The sequence below is a fragment of the Peromyscus eremicus genome, chromosome 1 (assembly GCF_949786415.1).
Source record: "Peromyscus eremicus chromosome 1, PerEre_H2_v1, whole genome shotgun sequence".
Lineage (NCBI taxonomy): Eukaryota > Metazoa > Chordata > Mammalia > Rodentia > Cricetidae > Peromyscus > Peromyscus eremicus.
The window spans coordinates 76,651,491-76,671,532 of NC_081416.1; the positions used below are offsets into that span (position 1 = coordinate 76,651,491).

Genomic DNA, 20,042 nt, shown 5'->3' on the forward strand with positions numbered 1-20,042 from the left:
TTTATACAAATTTAAGTTTTTTTTGTTAGAACATACTCTATATGTTTCTGTTATGGAATATTTAAGATGTGTTACATTTGTTTATGCTGTGGAATATTTGTTCAGTGATGCTAAGATATGTTGCATTCTTTTATGTTGCATTTATTTAACTCTGTAAAGCTGTGTTACTTTGCCTAAAACACCTGGTTGGTCTAATAAAGAGCTGGATGCCCAATAGCTAGGCAGGAGAGAGAAATAGGCAGGGTTGCCAGGCAGCGAAAATAAATAGGAGGAGAAATCTAGGCTCAAGAGAACAAGAAGAGGGAGGATCGAGAAGAGAAGAAGGAGAGGAGGACGCCACGGGCCAATCACCCAGCCACCCAGCCATACAGCCAGCCAAGGAGAAGGAAGGAAAGAAAGATACATAGAATAAAGAAAGGTAAAATGCTCAGAAGCAAAATGTAGTTAAAGGGAAATGGGATAATTTAAGTTAGAAAAGCTGGCTAGAAACAAGCCAAGCTAAGACCAGGCATTCATAAGTAAGAATTAAGTCTCTGTGTATTTATTTGGGAGCTGGGCGGCAGGTGCCCAAAGAGCAAAGAGTGAAAACAAAACAAAAAACAATTACATGTTTCTACTCTTGTTTAAGATATTTTTGTATGTTGATACAAATTTAAGGTTATTTTGTAATTTGGTCTGATTTGGATTGCTGTGTCGCCAGAGAGGCTTGTCGGGGTGCAAAAACTTTTCACCTAACTTCTGTAGTAGGCCCCAAGAGACCATTTTAAACATCAAATGAGAGTCCTGTAACCCTAAAACTCCATCCCACCAATCTCAAACTAAAGGGTTTAGGAGGGTGCATCATGACAGGGTCTCAATTTGGCCCAAGCTGGCCTCAAATTCATATCAGTCCTTCAGCCTTTCAAATGCCAAGTCTCAAAGGCATGAGCCATCATTCCTACTTCAAAGTTTTTTAACTGTATGAGAAATCATGCCAATTTCTCAAGTAGACCAGTTTCTCTCTCTTTCTCTCTTCTCTTTTACATTTATTTTACAAATAAATAAATGTAAGGGTACAGTAAAGAAACTACCAAAATGGCTGTTTCATTATGGGAAAGTTTTTTTTTTTTTTTTTTTTTTCTGAGACAGGGTTCCTCTGTGTAGCTTTGGAGGCTGTCCTGGATCTCGCTCTGTAGACCAGGCTGGCCTCGAACTCACAGAGATCCCACCTGGCTCTGCCTCCTGAGTGCTGGGATTAAAGGCGTGTGCCACCACCGCCCAGCTGTTTTTTTTTTTGTTTGTTTGTTTGTTTGTTTGTTTTTGTTTTTGTTTTTTTAGAGACAGGGTTTCTCTGTGTAGCTTTGCGACTTTCCTGGAACTCACTTGGTAGCCCAGGCTGGCCTCGAACTCACAGAGATCCGCCTGGCTCTGACTCCCGAGTGCTGGGATTAAAGGCGTGCGCCACCACCGCCCGGCCCAGCTGTTTGTTTTTTAAACAAGGTTTCAAGCCCGGCAGTGGTGGCATATGCCTTTAATCCTAGCACTCAGGAGGCAGAGCCAGGTGGATCTCTGTGAGTTCGAGGCCAGCCTGGTCTACAGAACGAGTTCCAGGACAGGCTCCAAAAAAAAAGGGGGGGGGGAGGAGTTTCTTTGTGTTGCCTTGGCTGTCTTGTAACTAGCTCTGTAGAGCAGGCTGGCCTTGAACTCACAAGGATCTGCCTACCTCTGCCTCCTGAGTGCTGAGATTAATGGTGTGCACCACCATTGCACAGTGTTTTTTATTGTGAATAAGAGAGAAAATATCTAGAGGCAACTGGAAGAATCTAGAGCAGAGAGAAAAAGAAGTAGATTGAACATGGATGGCCAGGGCTATCTTCAAGAGAAGCAAGAGAGTGGGGCAGGGTCATGGGTGGGGGATGGAAAAATCATGTGGGTTATAGGAGGATGAGTAGCTGGGGGTGGGAAGCAGCCCATGATTGGAGCAGGCCTGGGAGTTCTAGGTAGAGGAGGAGGTGAGAAGGGCCAGGATGCTAGTGTGGGGTCTTTGAAGTGAATAACTAACATGTGCTTGTGAATAGGGACTATAGGAGCCTGGAGGCTAGCGTGTGTATATGCTGATAATGTGCCGCAGGTGTAAGTCAGTGGAGAGCCGTAGGTCCTTTCAGCTTGAGGTAAGGGAAATGACTCCTTTTGGGGGACGGGAACCTGTTTCACAAGTCCTGAGGCATGATGCCTTTATTTACCCACCAGAAATCCCGCTATAGTCCAGCTGGGGCTCATTTCTGGATACATGGATTGTCTGAGACCTAATGTGTATGTGTGTGCACATACGTGTGTCTGTGTGCAAGCACATCTTGATGCTAGTATGGTCAAAAGACAATTTGTGGGAATCTATTCTTTCCTTTCACAGTTGGGTTCTGTTTTAGTCATTGTTTTATTGCTGTGAAGAGACACCATGCATTGGAGGATTGCTTACAGTTTCAGAGGGTCAGTCCACTATTATCATAGCAGAAAGCATGGCAGCGTGCGGTGCTGGAACAGTAGCTGTCTTAAGAGTGTCTGTGGCTGTGAAGAGACACAAAGACCATGGCAACTCTTATAAGGAAAACATTTAATCGGGGTGGCTTGCTTATGGTTTTCAGTTCAGTCCATTATCATCACGCAGGGAACACAGCAGTGTGCAGGCAGACATGGTGCTGGCTACATCTTGATCAGAAGGCAAGTGGACTGTCTGTCAAGGTGAAGCTTGAGCAAGAGACCTCAAAGCCAACCCCCACAGCGACATGCTTTCTCCAACAAGGCCATACCTACTTCAACAAAGCCACCTCTCCAAATAGTACCACCCCCTTTGGGATTATGGGGGGCCAATTACATTCAAACTATCACAATAGGTAAGAGCTACATCCTGATCCACAGAGAGACTGAGAGACTGGGTCTGGCATGGGCTTTTGAAACCTTAAGACCCACCCCCAGTGACACACTTCTTCCAACAAGGACACGCCTCCTAATCATTCTTAACCTTCTCAAATAGTGCCACTTTCTGATGACTAAGCATTCAAATAGATGAGCCTCTGGGGGCCGTTCTTGTTTTCTTTTTCTTTTTCTTCTCAAGACAGGGCTTCTCCATGTAGTCTTGGCTCTCCTGGAACTTACTCTGTAGATCCGGTTGGCCTTGACTCACAGAGATCCACCTGCCTCTGCCTCCTGAGTGCCGAGTGCTGGGAATAAATGTGTGTGCTACCACCACCACTATGAGGGCCATTTTATTCAAACCATCACAGGTTCTGAGGTCTGAATTTAGATTGGGTTGTCAGTCATAGTAGCAAGTGCCTTCACAGGTTGAGCTATGTCACTGGTCCCTTGCTCCCATGCCCCTTAAAATACTAATTTACATGTATGTTTGTGTACCTATGTATGTGTATGCCGTGTGTGTGGGTGTAGGTCTCTCTAGAGTCCAGAAGATGGTTGTTGAATCCCTTGGTGTTGGAGTTACAGGTAGTTGTGAACTGACCAGTGTGAGTTCTGGGAATCCAACTGAACTTTTCTGGAAGAGTCGTACATATCAACTGCTGAGCCCCCTCTGCCTTTTGACTCAGGGTCTCATGTAGTCCAGGCTGATTTTGAATTCATTATGTAGCCAAGGATGGATGACTTTGAACTCTGGATTCTGCTGCCTCCATCCTGCTCCCTCCTCACTCCTTCCCGGGGTTATAGGCTAGTTGCCACAGCTGGCTCAGACCAGTTTTGCTTCTTTTAAATCTTCTAGGACTACATTTACTTGAATGATAATGAAATTCCCTCTTCTTGATCTTCACACACACAAAAGTACACTGTTGTTACCCAGTTGTTTTTCTTTGGTTCTGCCCCAACTTTATAAGTACCTTCCCCACAGTCCAGTGATTTGCTCTGCTTTCTCTAGGCCCCTTTTCATCGATCTAAGACCACTTTTGCTACTCTGCTCGTTTGGAACATTTGTTCTGTGTTTTGTTCTATTAAGTATTGCCTGACTCTAGAATTGAGAATGAAGCCAATTAAGACCGGAACATTGTTTCAATTCGTCCTGTGACACTTCCTGGTCTTAGCACCCAGAGCAGTGGACTGAATGAATAAAAGCCCCAGGAGATACACAGTCCAGCGCCGCCGAACTTCTGGTCCGGTGCCAGGGTCCGGAAAGGCGCTCAAAAAAGATTTGCGGAATGAATGAGCGACAGAAACGAAAGGGAAACCACTCCTTTACCAAAATGGCCGCGTGTCCCTTTACCAACGCGGCGGTCCGCGGCCGCTAGGGCGGGGACGAGGTGGGCGGGGCCAGCGAACCGTCAGGTGCGGCCCCGCCCTCCTCTGCCCTCGCTGGATTCCGGATTGGTCCGGTTCCAGCGCCGCAGCAGGCCGCGGGCTGAGGCCGCCTGGTGCTCGCCACTTCCGGCGGCGCTGGGCTGTTGGCTGGGGGTGGCCGCGCGGGGCGAGCGGCGGCTGCGGGCGGCGCGCAGGGATGCGGAGTGGGGCCGCCGCGAGGGCAGAGGTGGAGAGGACTGCGCGGGCCCGCGGGCCTCTCTCCTGAGCCGGCCGCGCAGCCCAGGCCCGGGCAGCCCCCGCCCCTTCAGCCCCGGCCGGGCCCGTCGCCGCCTCGGGCCGCGGAGGCCGGGGAGTCCCTGCCTGGGCCCGCAACCTCCCTCTTGGGGGTCGGGCCCAGGCGGGGGGCCCCCGCACAGCTGCCTCCCTTCCTCATTTCCTGCTTTTGCGTTTGCCTGGGGTGGGCCGAGGTCTAGATGAATAGCTTCGGGGGTCCTCGATGAGGCCGCTGTGCTCCTTTTAAAGGTGCCGGCGGGGCCCGGGTGGGGAACGGGTTGTCTTTGCATGGGCGGGGGACTCCCCGAGCCTGCCGGGACCATGACCTGAACTGTGCGAGCGGGACGCGTGAGATCCAAAGAGCCAGCTCACCTGAGCCACCTCCCCCTCCGGCCAGCATGGTGAGTGGGGTCAGGGACCCGGTTGGAGGGGTGGTAGTGGGGTCTCGGGGCAGCTGAGCTATCGCTTCTTGGGGCGGGGAGAGGCGCGTGCGAGCCTGGCCGGTGACACATGCGTGCAGGGTGTGCAACCGGCTGTACGCTCCCATCCCCCCCCCCCCCCCCGCACCCAATGGATGTCTTGGAGTCTAGGAGGGAGGACCTTGGCAGCGCCGTGGGTACAGCCCCCTGCCTCGCTGGTTGCTGTGCTCCTAGTACAGCAAGTCGTGATTAACAGTATCATTTATTTATGATGGCTTACTGTGTGCCATTTCCTTTGCTAAGTGATTGGCATATGTTTAGTTGTTACACCACTCCCCCGGAAATGGGGAGACTGAGGCAGGGAGCAGTTAATTACTCTGCCCAAGGTCAAGCGACTCCTTTGGGACAGTGGCACGATTTGAACATAAGCAGTCTGTTATTATAGAACTGGGTGGATTTTTGGAGAACATTCCGCCCATCTGTAGGTCTGCATTTGGAGAAACCTAGAGTGGGCCTTGCAGAGGTTGCTGAAACACATGATGGCAGAGTCAGCAGTGGGATCTTTGGACCTCTTGGCCGCTGTTCTTTCTGCTTTATATTCTGGCCCTTTTCCCTGGAAAACTATGCATCCTTTCAGATCCAGCTCAAAAACCTTTGAAGGAGATAGCCCCCCCTCTTCCAGGCCCTTTAGCCCCTCGGTACTGCCTTGGGTTTGTGTACTCACAGTAGCTTGTTGAGCACTTGTCTTTTGCCATTGTAGTGTTTCTGAGCCTTATCTGCCCATCACAGCAGGCAGGGTGAAGTTAGTTGTCTGATTCTTTATCTGCCTCTGTTTGGCATCTAGTCCATGACAGTAGTTGATTGCCCCACCTGGGTTTGAGCATCTCCAGGGATAGCACCCTCCAACTGCCTGGCGAGTTAGTGATGTATTGGGCCATGTAGTCATTGGCACAGTTTTTTAATGCACATATTAGACTAGATTGTCTTGAGGGCTGAGTGGGTAGTGTGTAAGGTCCTGGTTATGGAAAGAGGATCCACTTTGTCCTGGGTTTACAAGCAAGCTGGGTAAACTGTACCATTAAAGCTGAGTGGCATGGTGTAATTTGTACTGTGGGTACTATATATGGTGTATATGTTTATATATGGTGTATACTATAAAAGGTGGCAGATCTGTTGAGCTCTGAGTTCATCTGTACAATGCAGAGATGTTCTTTAAATATGTTCTCTAGCCGGGCGGTGGTGGCACACGCCTTTAATCCCAGCACTGGGGAGGCAGAGGCAGGTGGATCTCTGTGAGTTCAAGGCCAGCCTGAGCTACAGAGTGAGTTTCAGGACATGCTTCAAAGGTACACAGAGAAACCCTGTCTCAAAAACAAAAAACAAACAAACAAAAAATGTTCTATAGAAATAATTTTCACATTCCTTCAATAATTTTATAAAATGTTTGAATTCAACCCCCCTCCCTTAAAGACAGAGTCTTACTATGTAGCTGTGGCTGTCTTGGAACTCACTACATAGACCAGGCTAGAACTCATAGACCAGGCTAGAACTCACAGGGATCCATCTGCCCTTGTCTCCTAGGTGCTGGGATTAAAGATGTGGGCCACTGTACTCAGCTAAAATGTTTGAGGTTTTTTTAAATTTGTTTAATAATTTCATGTGCATTGGTCTAAGGGTGTCAGATCCCCTGGAACTGGAGTTACAGACAGTTGTGAGCTGCCATGTGAGGCTGGGAATTGAACTCAGGTCCTCTGGAAGAACAGCCAGTGCTCCTCACCACTGAGCCATCTCTCCAGCCCCAAATGTTTGAATTTTTAGATTGTGACAAAATACACTTAACCACTTAAACTAATTTACAGTTCACTGGCATTATGTACATTTATATTATGTAGCTGTCATGGTCTACATCTCCAGAAAATTTCCATCTTCCCAAACGGAAACATTGTACCCTGAAATACTAGCCTCTGCTCCCTCCTTTAGTGGCTCTTCTTCCCTGCACTCCCAACCACCATTTCCCGTTCTGTTTCTGTCCTAAAGTATATTCTCTTTTTTATGACTAGCTTATTTCATTTAGTGGAGTGTCTTGAAGGTTCATCAATATTGTAGGGTATGCAGAATTTCCTCCAGTCTGTGTGTGAGCGCACATATTTTACCTGCCCATTCTTCCCTCAGTGGATACCTGATTTGCTTCTGCTACTGTATGAATATGAGTATACAAATCTTTTTAAAATTTATTTTTGTTTAATGTTCATTGGTGTTTTGCCTGCATGTATGTCTGTGTGAGGATGTCAGAAGCCCTGGAACTGGAGTTACAGACAAGTGTGAGCGGCCATGTTGATGTTGGGAATTGAACCCTGGTCCTTTAGAAGAGTAGCCAGTGCTCTTAACCATTGAGCCATCTCTCCAACTCTGAGTGTACTAATCTTTTGGTTAGTTTAAATAGCCTTTATATGCTACACCCTAGACTGACTATCTAACAAAGTTAGATAGACAGTGTCCTGCCCTCAGGGAACTTAGCATGTTGCTGGGACAGAATTTTGTATACAGTAGATCTAGCAAGTCGACCTTGTGCTCAGATTTCTTCATCTAATCGGCAGTTAGTAAGGCATTAAGAGCATGATTACCTTTGAATAAATAATTGTGAAGCTGTTGATTTTTTTTGTATGTAGATCTCAGTTTGTTTGTTTGTTTATTTATTTATTTATTTATTTAGATCTCAGTTTAAACATGTAGGAAGTAGCCACTATGGGTGTGAGACCAGTGGATCTACTGTCATGACCCTAATGGTTCATTTGCAATTGTTCCAGAGGAGGAAGGTCAAGGGATTGGGTGGTGTGGTCTTTGCTAAGTCAAGAAGCCATTGCCTGGTTTGTGTCAGGCAGGACAAGGTCTTTTATTGGGAATCACAGCCCTTTATTTCAGTAATTCCTTTTCTCTTCGTTTATACCAGCTTACAGTGTCACTCTGTGGAGGTTGAAGGGTGGTTGTGTAGCAGGCAGGCCTTTGAATCCACTGTGTTGCCCAGGTTGGCCCTGAACTCCTGTCTCTTGACTGAGCCTTCTGTGGTGATTATAGGTGTGTTCTAGTAGGCCTGGCTACATTTTGACTTTTAAGATTGTTGATCTAAATCTATGTGTTTTAAATGTCTCTTTTAAAATGAGTAAAATGGCATAGCTGGTAAAAATTGCATCTCTGGCCAGGCATGGTAGTGCATACCTGTAATCCTAGTATTTTGGTGGCTCAACAGGAGGATTGTCAAGAGTTTGAGACCATCTTGGACTGAGGAGTGAGTTCCAGGTCGACCTGGGCTCTTTAGGAAAGCCTGCTTCACCACCCCCCCCCCCCCCCCAGATGCCAGCTGATTTTATGTAGTGCTTTTACTCGTCCAGCACTGGTTAACTACACTGACCCTGCCAGGTTGTCACCAGCAGAGGGAAGGCAAACAGATCTCGGGGAGCTGTTAGCAAGGGGTGGAACTTTGCGTGAAGGCCTCTACATTTTGTTGCACACTGTGCCACATCATGGGAGGGTAATTGGGAGTGTCACCCACCCTTGCTTTGTTGCATTCTGAGATTGGCAGTGGTGGGACAGGGAACAACTGAACTAAAAACAAACAAGACTGTCACTGTAGCAGGAGGGATCTTGAGCTGCAGGTTTACTGCCAGGTAAAAAGATTCACGGTTACAGAGCAGAGTTTCTAAACGGCTAGTTGTATTAGCTCCCTGTTGCTAGAGTTTTCCTGCCTGGCTCACAGTCAGGACAAATCTCTCTCACCTGCTAGTCCTTCAGCCACTCAGACCTGACCAAGTAAACACAAAGACTTATATTGGTTACAAACTGTATGGCTGTGGCAGGCTTCTTGCTAACTGTTCCTACAGCTCAAATTAATCCATCTCTATAAATCTATACCTTGCCACATGGCTCGTGGCTTACCGGCATCTTCACACGCTGTTTCTCATCCTGGCAGCTGGCAGTGTCTCTCTGACTCAGCCTTCCACTTCCCAGAATTCTTCTCCTTGTCCCGCCTATACTTCCTGCCTAGCCAATGGCCAATCAGTGATTTATTTACTGACCAATCAGCAACACACTTGACATACAGACCATCCCACAGCAGCTCCCTTTAAAAAAAAATTAACATTTATGCGTGTGGATGTTTTGTCTGCATGTTTATGTGGGTATGTAGTACATGTATGTGTGCCTGGTGCCAGCAGAGGTCAGAAGAGGGCATCAGATCCCCTGGAATGGAGTTACAGACTGCTGTGAGCTGCCATGTGGGTGCTCGGAACTAAACCCAGGTCCTCTTCAAGAGCAGGCACTTAAGTGCTAAGACTGAGTCAGCTCCTTGAGCTCTGTTTTAAATGGCTGCGCCATTTTTGGTTGACTTCTGAAGTTTTATTTATTTATTTTTATTTTCTTTCGGTGCTGAGAGTTGAACTTTAAGCCTTACATATGCTAGGAAAGCACTCTACCTTAATTCTGCAGTTCTTAAGAGATGTAACATGTTAGCGGTTCCTACTAACTTTTTCAGAAAACTAGTTAGTAGGAACCACTACTGCTCCTTATGTATCCCTAGTACTTGCTGTGTCTATGTAGACTAGTGATCTTGAACTTGTAGTGATCCTCCTGTCTCCTGAGTAGAGACGGGCGTGTGTCACCATCTAGCTGGCATTTTTCCCCCTCCAGTGGCTTAAGATGACTTAGTGTGTAAAAGTGCTTGCCCCAAAAGCCTGATGACCCAAGTCCAGTTCCTGGAACCCACAGAGGAAGGGAAGAACCAACTCCTGAATGTTGATCTCCACTTGTGTGCCATGAGAGCATTTTCCCACACTTCTCTCCCCCCCCCCCCCCCCCCCCCCCCCCCCCGCCCCCCACTGGAGTGGGTTTAGGAAGGTTGCTCCGTTGGAAGAGTACTTGCTGCGCAAACACGATGCACTGACCTTATTCCCAGAACCCACTTAAAAAAGCAGTTGTAATCCCAGAGTCGGTGATGCCCAGATGGGCAGATCCTGGGCCTGCTGGCTAGCCAGCCTAGACTTTTTGGCAAGTTCCAGGGTAATGTTTCAAAAGCAAGGTATCCACTGAGGAATGGCACCTGTACTTGATACGTGCACGCCCCAGTTGTATAGATTAAAGCTTATTTTTCTAATGTGGTCCCTGCAATGAAGACAAAATTAGACCTTTGACACATGGTGTGTTGTAATGTACACCCTGCTGTGGGAGGCACCACGTGACAAGACAGAAAACAGGAAAAGTTCAGTAGTGCTCAGAGGTTCTGTATTTGGCCATACCATTGGTGACAGTCTAGAGAGGCAGTTCAATATCAAGAAGTGACTAGCTAGGCTTCCAGTTCTTCCAGCCATGCCTTGACAACCTTCTTTATTTTATAATTTGTATGTGAGTGTAGGTGTGTGCATGTCATGGGGCAGGTGTGGAGGTCACAGGAAACTTTCAGGAGTCCTTCTCTTCTCCCACCTGATTGAGGGAGGGCCTTTCTTGGTTCTGCTGCTGTGTTGTGTGGTCCTCGATCTTCTGGGTGAGTCTCTTCTCTGCCTCCCGTCTCACTATAGGAGTGCTGGGATTATAGATATGTGCCACCATATCTGGCCTTAGACATGGGTTTGGGGGTTTGAATTCGGGTTGTCAGGCTTATGAGATTGACCTCTTTTCCTCCTGAGCTAGCTATCACTTCAGCCCCACCTCTCTCTTCTCTCTCTCTCTCTCTCTCTCTCTCTCTCTCTCTCTCTCTCTCTCTCCCTCCCTCCCTCCCTCCCTCCCTCCCTCCCTCTCTCCTTCTCTTTCTTTTTTTTTTGAGATAGGTCTCATTATGTAGACCAGGTTAGTTCCAAGATCACAGAGCCTTTGGAGTGCTGGGATTAAAAGCCTGCGATACCACTCGGAGAAGTTCTTGACTTTCCGTTTTTTTCTTTTAAGATTTATTTATTTATTTTACATATATGAGTGCTCTATCTGCATGTATGCCTTTATTCAGGAAGAGGGCATCAGATCCCTCTATAGATGGTTGTGAGCCACCACGTGGTTGCTAGGAATTGAACTCAGGACCTGTGGAAGAGCAACACTGAGCTATCTCTCCAGCCCTTCATTTTCCATTTTATAGAATTCACGGCATCGAAAGGTTAGGCATCTTCCCAATGTCACACTGCAACCAAATGGTAGAACTCTGGGATTCAAACCCTTGCTTGCTGGGGGTATAATTCAGAACATTTGCTTTTAACATGTGTGAAGGCCCCAGTGCCAAAAAGAGAAGAAAACAGAAAGTCTGTTCACACCACTACTGTACTTTCAGGGCAGTGTTCTGCTTGCCTTGGAGGGGAGTGAATTTGGTGAGGAGATGAGACACATTCTGATATAACTGGAGATGGTAATAAGAGTGATAGTAAAAGATTGCTTAGGTGTGCCCAAGGAGCAGCTGACGCAGATTAAGGGAACTGGGAGAAGGGAGGCTTCCTAGAGGGCACGTTTGATCTTAAAGCTAGGGAAGGAAAAGGTCCTCCAGGTAAAAGTGCTTGCGTGTGGTTTCAGGATCTCTGTTGCACACAGGAGAGAACAGTAGGTGTCGTGACTGGAGGGAGAGTGACCACGTGGGTGCTCTGACGTCCTGGGCTCTCAGGACATTACCCACCTGCAGCACAGGAACACCAGTTTTGCCTCTTTCACTTTTTGAGATGTCTGAGCTGTCTAAGCTGTTCTCAAACTCCCAGTCCTCCTGCCTTGGCCTCCCAAATGCTGGCATACTTGGTGTTTGTCCCCATGCTCAGCCTGGCTAGAATATGTCATGTTAAGAAAGCATCAGATAGATTAAGTGGCTCATGTGCTGCCTTGTGTGAAGTAGCTGGAAAGAATGATGCATAGGTCCTTTGCAGCTAGTTGGTGGAGAATTTCTAGAACTACCCTAGAGTAACTGGAGATTCCCCTCAAAGGAAAATAGACCATCAGCTGTGCCTAGATTTCATTGGTGAGGGAACCATAGATAATACTGTCTGTAGGATGTGTCAAAGGCTTGCTTTGGACGTGGAATTCAGAGTGGCCTAGAATGTACTATGTAGACCAGGCTAACCTCAATCTGCCTGCCTCCTGAATGCTGGGATTAAAGGTGTGTGCTACCATGCCCCGTGAGAATTGTCATTTAAAATCTCTTCATTAATCAGTGAAGGGAAAAAACTAAACTTACTTAGGAAGCCTTTAACATGGAGACTGGGAACAATTACAAGCTTGAATCACTTGGTGATTTGGATTTGTAGGCGTGGAGGGTTGAAAAAAAGAGTTGACAGATTGGCCATGTGCTGACAAAATACTTGGTCTGGCTGTGTCTGTAAATAGGTGGGAGGCTGTGATGGAGGTGATTGGCACCTGGCAGTACAAGGTTGAGTTGAAGATTTTTAGATAATTGAAGTTAAGGAGAGCATGCTGGCCTAGGCAGAGGTGAAGAGGGATGTGGAACTGCTTCTCTGCTTTTTTTTACTTCTGCTGCTGATGCTGTAGCTCAGAGCTTCAGGTGCATTAGGCAAACACTCTACCATATAGTGGAGCCATGCTCCTTGTCCTGCCTCTGTTTTAATCTTCCTCTCCCCATTTCTTCATAATTCATATTGTATAACCCATTGCAGACTGGCTTTTAAGTTAGTGTTTTATTGTGTCTAAGATTCTTTTTTGTGTGTATAGCCTTGGTTGTCCTAGAACTAGCTCTGTAGACTAGGCTGGCTTTGAACTCAGAGATTCACCTGCCTCTGGCTCCTGAGTGCTGTGATTAAAGGTGTTTGCCGCCGCCGTCGCCGCCGCCACCACCACCACCACCACCACCACCACCACCACCACCGCTGCCGCCACCACCACCCAACATCCAAGATTCTTGTAGCACCATCATTGTACATGTTTATGGGGTACAGTGTGATATTGTGCTCAGTTAGCATATCTGTTACTTCTAATTGCCATTTCTTTGTAATAAGAACATTCAAAATTTTATCTTGTAGTGATCTGAAATGTACAAAAATAAATTGTTAATCAGTAGGCAGACTTTTGGTCTTCACCTACTTTTTAAGACCACCTATAACCTCATTGTGTTGGGTCCAATGTGAATAGCTTAATGGTACATGTCTGTAGTCCCAACACTGAGGACGCTGAAGCAGAAGTATGGTGAGTTTGAGGCCAGCTTGGGCTACATACTATTCTGTCTTAAAAACAAAAAATGAAAACCACAACGTGTTTTTAGTCTTTATGTTTCTCAACTCCTGGTATCTGCTGTCTCCTTTTCTTGAAATTTTTTCGTGGCTCCCTTGGTGTCTTTACTATTGCCTTCTTCATTTTACTAGGAAACATTTTCAGTTTACGTTTTTGTGTGTGGGTATGTGCACATGAGTGCAGGTGCCCGTGGAGGCCAGAGGCATTGGATCCTCCTGGAGTTGGAGTTTTGGAGATTGTGAGCCCCCCAATATGGGTGTTGAGAATTGGGTCTTCTGAAAGAATGGTGAATGCTCTCAACTGCTGAACCATCTCTCCAGCTCTCCTATTATGTTCTTTTCTGCCTATAGCTTCATTGTGACCTGTGAACTGATAGGAACTAAACCTCTTTGGGCATGGATGTGCACCTTAGCATGCTGTGGTCATCAGTATCTAAACCATATCTGTCATCTTTCCCTAAGGGTAGTGTTCTTTCCCCATGGCCTGGTTCTGCTAATGACCTCATTCATCTACTGTACACTCTTTATGTTGAGTCATATTTAACTTCCTCTTCTGCTGGACCTGTGATGATATCGCCGGTATGTTTGTGTCTTAACCCTGGTCTGCTAGTCTTCTGCTTGCGTCAGTCTCTCAGTCTCTGTTTTTTGGTTTGTTTTTGTTTTTTAAGGTAGGAACCTTGTATCCTGGCTGGATTCAAACTGCCTAAATGCTAGGATTACAGGTTCTCACCACCATACCAGGTTTGTGATGGTTAGCATTAAAAACTGACAGCTTGTCACACTCCAAAGTTTTCTGGAAAGAGAGGGATTGTTTAGGCCAGGCTGGCAAGTGGGTGTGTCTGAGGAGTGATTGACTGGCTGTGTTAATTGATGTGGTGGTGCTATTCCCTGGGTTTGAGTCCTACATTGTATTAGAGCAAGTGAACCTAGCACAAGCATTCATGCAATCATTTTCTCTCTTGACTGTGGCTGTGACTAGCTGCTTCGTGCTTCTGTCTTGATTTCTCTGTGGCAGTGGCCTGTAACCTTGAATTGTAAGCCCAATCCCCTAGATTGCTTTTCGCTGGGTATTTTATCTTAGCCACAGAAATGAAATAGGGTAGGCTGCCCCCTGCTTCCAGGCTCTCCTTCCATCAGCCTGCCACAGCTGCCTCAGAGAGCCCATGTATAAGGTGCCACTTGATGTAATTCAGAGCAGGGGGCAGGGTCCCTTGGTTTTGGAGACCAGCTTTTTATCAGGGAGGGTAGTTGGAAGCACATGCCCTCTGGATTGATTCCCACAGGCATTATGACTTTAGACTTCTCAGTGGAAGAAGATGACTTATTAGATGTAAAAGCGATACCTGGAGTATCTTTTAGACTTCCCAAATCATACCTCAGTCTCTTGTCCCAGCCTCCCCCCTGTCAGTCCCAGAACACTTGGTACACTTTGGCCCTCTCTTCCTTCTTACTCAGACTGCCTGCCGCTGATGACGCTTGTCCTTTCATTATGTTTGCAGTGAGACTGTTCAGAGGCTCTCGGGCTCGGTAGTTTAGTATCTTACCTTACCTTTACCTTGGATTATAGGTGGTTTTTTTGGGGGCTTTTCTTATTTCTCAAATATTATTATGGTCCAGGCTTAATAATCTTCTTCCAGAAGAGAAGCTATGAACGGTGCAAATTATTTTCGGGAAAAGAATCTAAGTACACCGAGCTCTTAGTCCATCTACTTTATTCTTCTGGATAAAATCCTATCTGCACAGCTTCAGTTCTGTTCTCATGCCTAGCTCCTTCTCCCTGATTTCTCTCTACATTTATCTGCTGTCCCCTCTAAGTTCTATCTTAATTCTCTCATCTTATTTTCTGCCCCATCTTGGTCTTTCTCATCTCATTCGTCCCCATCTGGCTCTTCCTCATCTTCCATCTTATTCTTCCAGTTCTCCATCTAGTTCTCCAGTCAAAATCCTCTCTCAGTCTCTGAGGTTTACAGTTATATACCCACGCAATAGCAGTGCTCTAGCCAAAGCAAGGTCACCAGGCTTGAATTCTTATAGTCATAAAGGCAGACAAGAGTTTTCCTCAGGCAGTGACCATCAGGCTTTCTTTTACAACCCAAAAGGGGAGTGGTAAGGGAGGAGGTCAACTAAGAGCTAAAATCTGTTAATATATCAGAAAAGGGAATTTATGTGCTCAAATTACATTCCTAGAGGTGGTTAGGTAAATGTTAGGAGTCTTTAGCGTTAGTATAAATACCACTAGGGCTGTATAGAAAGGAGGGTCTGAGCTTAATTTACCTTAATTCAGGAGATTGTTTGGCCTTGGATGCTTGATAGTTATTTCAGGTAAAATACACTGTTATAAGCATACACAGCATACAAGGAAATCATTGCAGGAATTGGCTAATATATATATAAAAGCTAAAATATCACCAAAACTTCTTAGGCCATGGCTTGACCTTCAGAAAAGTCCTTGACCTTTCCAAGTAGTAGCTTTTGTGATAGTAGCTGAATTCCATTACATTTTCCTGCGGCTTGCAGCACTTATTTACCCTTATTAGGTGATAATTAAAAGGCCCTGTATGGCCTTATTGTAAGTGTCAAACAGTTCAGAAGGCTGAAGCTCAGCCTCCTTGCTTACTCACTCCTCTTTGCTCTGCTGTGCCTAGTAAGATTCAGCATATTTGGATACTTGAGTCAGGAGTGGAAATAAACCCAAGAAGGTCAAGGTGCACCTAAGAGATTAGAAATGAATAGTAGTAGTACTTGAGGTATGTGGTAAGACTGAAATAGAGTGTGACTGTAGTTAGTCCCTTGTCTAGAATCTGGGAGCTTTTGCGCTGGGCAAGTGGGCATGTGCAGGAAGTGAGTGTGGGGAGTTAGGACAGTGCTGTGTGGACCATGTGCTAAAGCCAGCAGAGTGAGGGGACTAGAAGGGTGCTAGTCGAAAGGGAAGGAGACTGGGGTTTAGAGGAAGAGAATAGTGTGTTTCTTAGTTACATCTGGTGCTAACCATTGCTTAGGGGCCCAACTACTACAGACTGCTTCCTCATTGAATCTCTCTGTCTTTGTGCTGTATAACTATTATTGTTGCCATTTTGTAATTGAGGAAGATAAGAACATTGGCTCAGGAAGAGTAAGGTTAATAGCTTGTCTAAAATTACATGGTGATTGACAGAGCCAGGTTTCAGTGCTGCTTCCAACCCTCAAAGCCATGTTGTACACAGATTACTAGATTTCTGTAGTACACAGTTACTTAAATGTAGCCTGTTTGACTAAGGGGGAGGGAAGGGAAGGGGAAAAATGTAGCCTGTTGTAGAAAAAACAGTACATCTTGCCAGCTGAACTTAAAACCTGAGAACATTTTCTCCATGGTGAACAGGATGAGATGGTCAGATCTGCCAATCTCTGGCTATCTCATAATGTGACAAGATTGAGGAAGTCTGGGCACTGAGGACACTATGGTGTACATAATGGATCTTCTTCCCAGCTTAGTAGGCTCATTTTTACAGTTCACAGTGAACAAAAGAACCCTGGTGCAGGGCTCTAGCAGAGGTATCCAAGGGGTGTTTTTATGAGTTGAATGAAGCTGGAACAAAAGATCATTGATTGCTTTGTAATTTGGCTAATCATAGCCCTGGGAAGCTTGATGCTCCTTGTCTTAGTTACTTTTATTGCTGTGAAGAGATACCATGACTGAGGCAACTTTTTTTTTTTTTTTTTTTTTTTGAGACAGGGTTTCTCTGTGTAGTTTTGGTGCCTGTCCTGGATCTCACTGTGTAGACCAGGCTGTGATTAAAGGTGTGCGCCATCGCTGCTCGCAACTTTTAAAAGAAAAGCATTTAGTTGGGTTGTATGATTTCAGAGGGTTAGTCCATGGCATGGTGCTGGAACAGTAGCTGAGAGTTTACATCCTGATCCATAGACACTATTCCAGGGAGAAAGTGAGAGACTTTTGAAACCTTCAAGCCCACCCTCAGTAACACGCCTCCGACAAGCCACACCTTCTAAGTCCTTCTCAAACAGTTCCATAACTGCTGACCAAGTATTCAAACATGTGAGCTGTGGGGGCCATTCTCATTCAAACCACGACTTCCCCCTTTTCTTTCTTCAGTTAAGAGTATCAGCTGGATAGATAACCTTAAAAGTGACCACATGCTCATTAAAACAAAAAGTACAAAGAAGCTAGCAAAAAATGGAGTGTGAGTGTGTGTGTGTGTGTGTGTGTGTGTATGTGTGTATGTGTATGTGTGTGTGTTTGTATGTACATTCGTACGTGCACGTGCAGAGGTAAGAACCCAAAATCAGTACTTGTGTTCAAAATGTGGTGGGTGATAATTTTCTTTGCTTGCTTTTTCTTCCTGGGTAGTGGTGCATGTGTGCCCATGCATTTGGTAGGCAGATGAACAGCCTTGGGCACTGTCTCTCAGCCCCCCCCCCCCCCCAACTTACTGGTCCAGAACTCACCTTGGCTAGGTGGCTGCCTTGCTATCACAGATCCACTTGTCTGCTTCCCCAGCACTGCAATTACAAGTGTGTGCCACCATGCCTAGCTGTGTGTGTGTGTGTGTTGGTTCTGAGGACTGAACTTGTGAGTAAGCTATCTTCCCAACCCCCTTTTTGAGACAGAGCCTTCTGTGTGTAGTTCAGGCTAGCTTTCAGATGAGCCTCCTGCCTTTAGTCTCTCAAATGCCATTATCATAAAAGTAAGCTACCATGCCTAGGTATGTTGGTTTGTTTTTTGAGGGATGGGGAGGGCATCATAATAGTTAAAAAAAATAGTTACCACCACTTAGGTTAAAAACAACTCTTTATTTTGAAACAATTCTGTGCTCACAGGAAGTTGCAAAACTGGTACAAAAAATCCTGTGTCTACTTTGCCAGTTGCCCCAGTGGTGTCCAAACCAGGAAATCAACATTTGATGTATTCCAGTTGTTATTGTGTAACCGTGTATGTGTTCGCTCATGTATTCATTGTATGCATATGTATGTACAGAGTCCAGAGGCTGATGCTGGGTGCCTTCCTTAATTGCTCTCCAACCTTACTTTTTGAATTAGCGCCTCTCATTAAACCTAGAGCTTGGGGTTGGGGATTTAGCTCAGTGGTAGAGCACTTGCCTAGCAAGCGCAAGGCCCTGGGTTTGGTCCTCAGCTCCAGAAAATAAAATAAAATTAAAAAAACAAAACAAAACAAAACAAAACAAAAAAACCTAGAGCTCACAGATTAGGCTAGCCTGGCTGGCCAGCAGATCCCAGGGATCTTGTCTCCACCTCCCACTGCTGAAATTATACATGCACATTGCCATGACTAGTGTAATGGTATGAATGAGAATGGCCTCCATTATAGGCTCATATATTTGAATGTTTGGTTCTCAATTGGTAGACTGTTTAAGAAGGATTAGGAGGTATGTCCTTGTTGGAGGAAGTATGTCAGATAGACTATTTCTAGATTTTAGTGCCTTTTTTTTGAAATAGTCTTACTGTATGGCCGTAGCCTAGAATTCACTATGTAGACCAGACTGCCCTCCAAATCACAGAGATGCCTGCCTGCCTTTGCTTTCTGAGTGCCGAGACAGAAGGTGTGGCCTGTCATGCCCAGCTCTCATGGCCTTTTATAAATGGTGTTAGGATTTGTGTTGACTCAGGTTGTCTGGAGCAACACAAATCACTTAGCTGAGCCAGTGAGTGTGCCTAGAGGAGAGTGGTCTCCAAGCTTCATTCACTAGGCTGGGGAAGAATTACTAATTAGTCAGAGAAAGTTGAAGAGATACTTGATATGTCAGTCTAGGCACTGGACCATGTGACATCTGTAATTGTTTGCTAACGTTGGAAGTGAAGTAGAACAAGCACTGTCTGAACGGAGGAGATCCATTCCAGAAGGCTGCAGAGTCGCGTTCATCTGGCCTGCAGCTGTTGATAATGGAAGGAGAGGAGGGATGAGCAGAGCTTTGAGAATTTTAGTTCCTGCCAACTAGGTGGCACACACCTATGATCCCAGTTTGCAGATGAGGCAGGGAGGTCTGAAGTTCAAGGCCAATTAAGTTCAAAGCCAACTTGGCTAAATTGGGCATGGGAGAGTTGTATCAGAGAAGGCTTTCTAAAGGAGGTGGTGTGTAGCTTGGATTTCAGAACAGATATGGAGTCTCTAGGTAGAGAGTGTGGGACATTTGGGGCAGATGGTGTGGCGGGTACATGTGGAATAGGAAGCTAGAGTGTGTGTTTAGGGATGTTCATATGGACGAATAGAAATGTTGAACAGGGTTTCTGCTAGGCAGCACAGATGTTTGAAGGTGTGACCTGGCAAAACCTGTTAATAACTCAGGAACGGAGCCTTAGCCCTCATGATTACTCAGGAAATTGTTCATCTGAGTTCTGCAGTCTGCTTAGGAAAAAGAACTAAGTGATCCGTCAAGTGTTTGCTTATTTTAGTTTTTTTTTTTTTTATTTTTTACAGATAATTTTAGACTTTAGGATAGTTCCTAAAGTCATTGAGGGTGTCTATATGCTTCTCTACAGAGTTACTGAGAACAGAGTCAGAGCCTTGCAGCAAAGACACCCTGAATGTTGATTTGTGACCCTCTTTAACCCAGTTTCTGCGCCAACTTCATCCTGGTACTGATAGGCAATTGAAGCTGGTGCTGCTTATGATCTTATGGGACTCTGCCACCTCTTGATTTTGCTTAGTAGTTACACTGATTGCAAGTTATTTTGAACTCTCAAATATTTAATAGCTATTTTAGAAAACAAGAAATTACTACACCTGACTGAACTTCTGGTAGCAATGTGTTTGCCTCCTTGTCTTGTTTTCTGTTCACTTTCTAAAGATTTATTTATTTTTATTTTATGTGCGTTGGTGTTTTGCCTACATGTATGTCTATGTGAGGGTGCCAGATTCCCTGGAACT

At 45.7% G+C, this 20,042-nt stretch overlaps 1 protein-coding gene across 2 annotated transcripts in view; it reads left to right on the forward strand.

Annotated features, from left to right (window-relative positions):
• The first annotated feature begins 4,507 nt into the window (after positions 1 to 4,507).
• The window catches only part of Xpo6 (exportin 6), a 107,138-nt gene continuing 91,603 nt past the window's right edge, over positions 4,508 to 20,042 (forward strand). Inside the window, exon 1 of one of the 2 annotated variants that reach the window (XM_059267208.1) lies at positions 4,508 to 4,949. In XM_059267208.1, the coding sequence (XP_059123191.1) occupies positions 4,947 to 4,949 (3 nt within the window). In that variant the 5' untranslated portion in view covers positions 4,508 to 4,946. Of the gene's footprint in view, positions 4,950 to 5,145; positions 5,165 to 20,042 lie in introns of those variants that run through there. The other variant, XM_059267206.1, reaches the window with a different exon arrangement.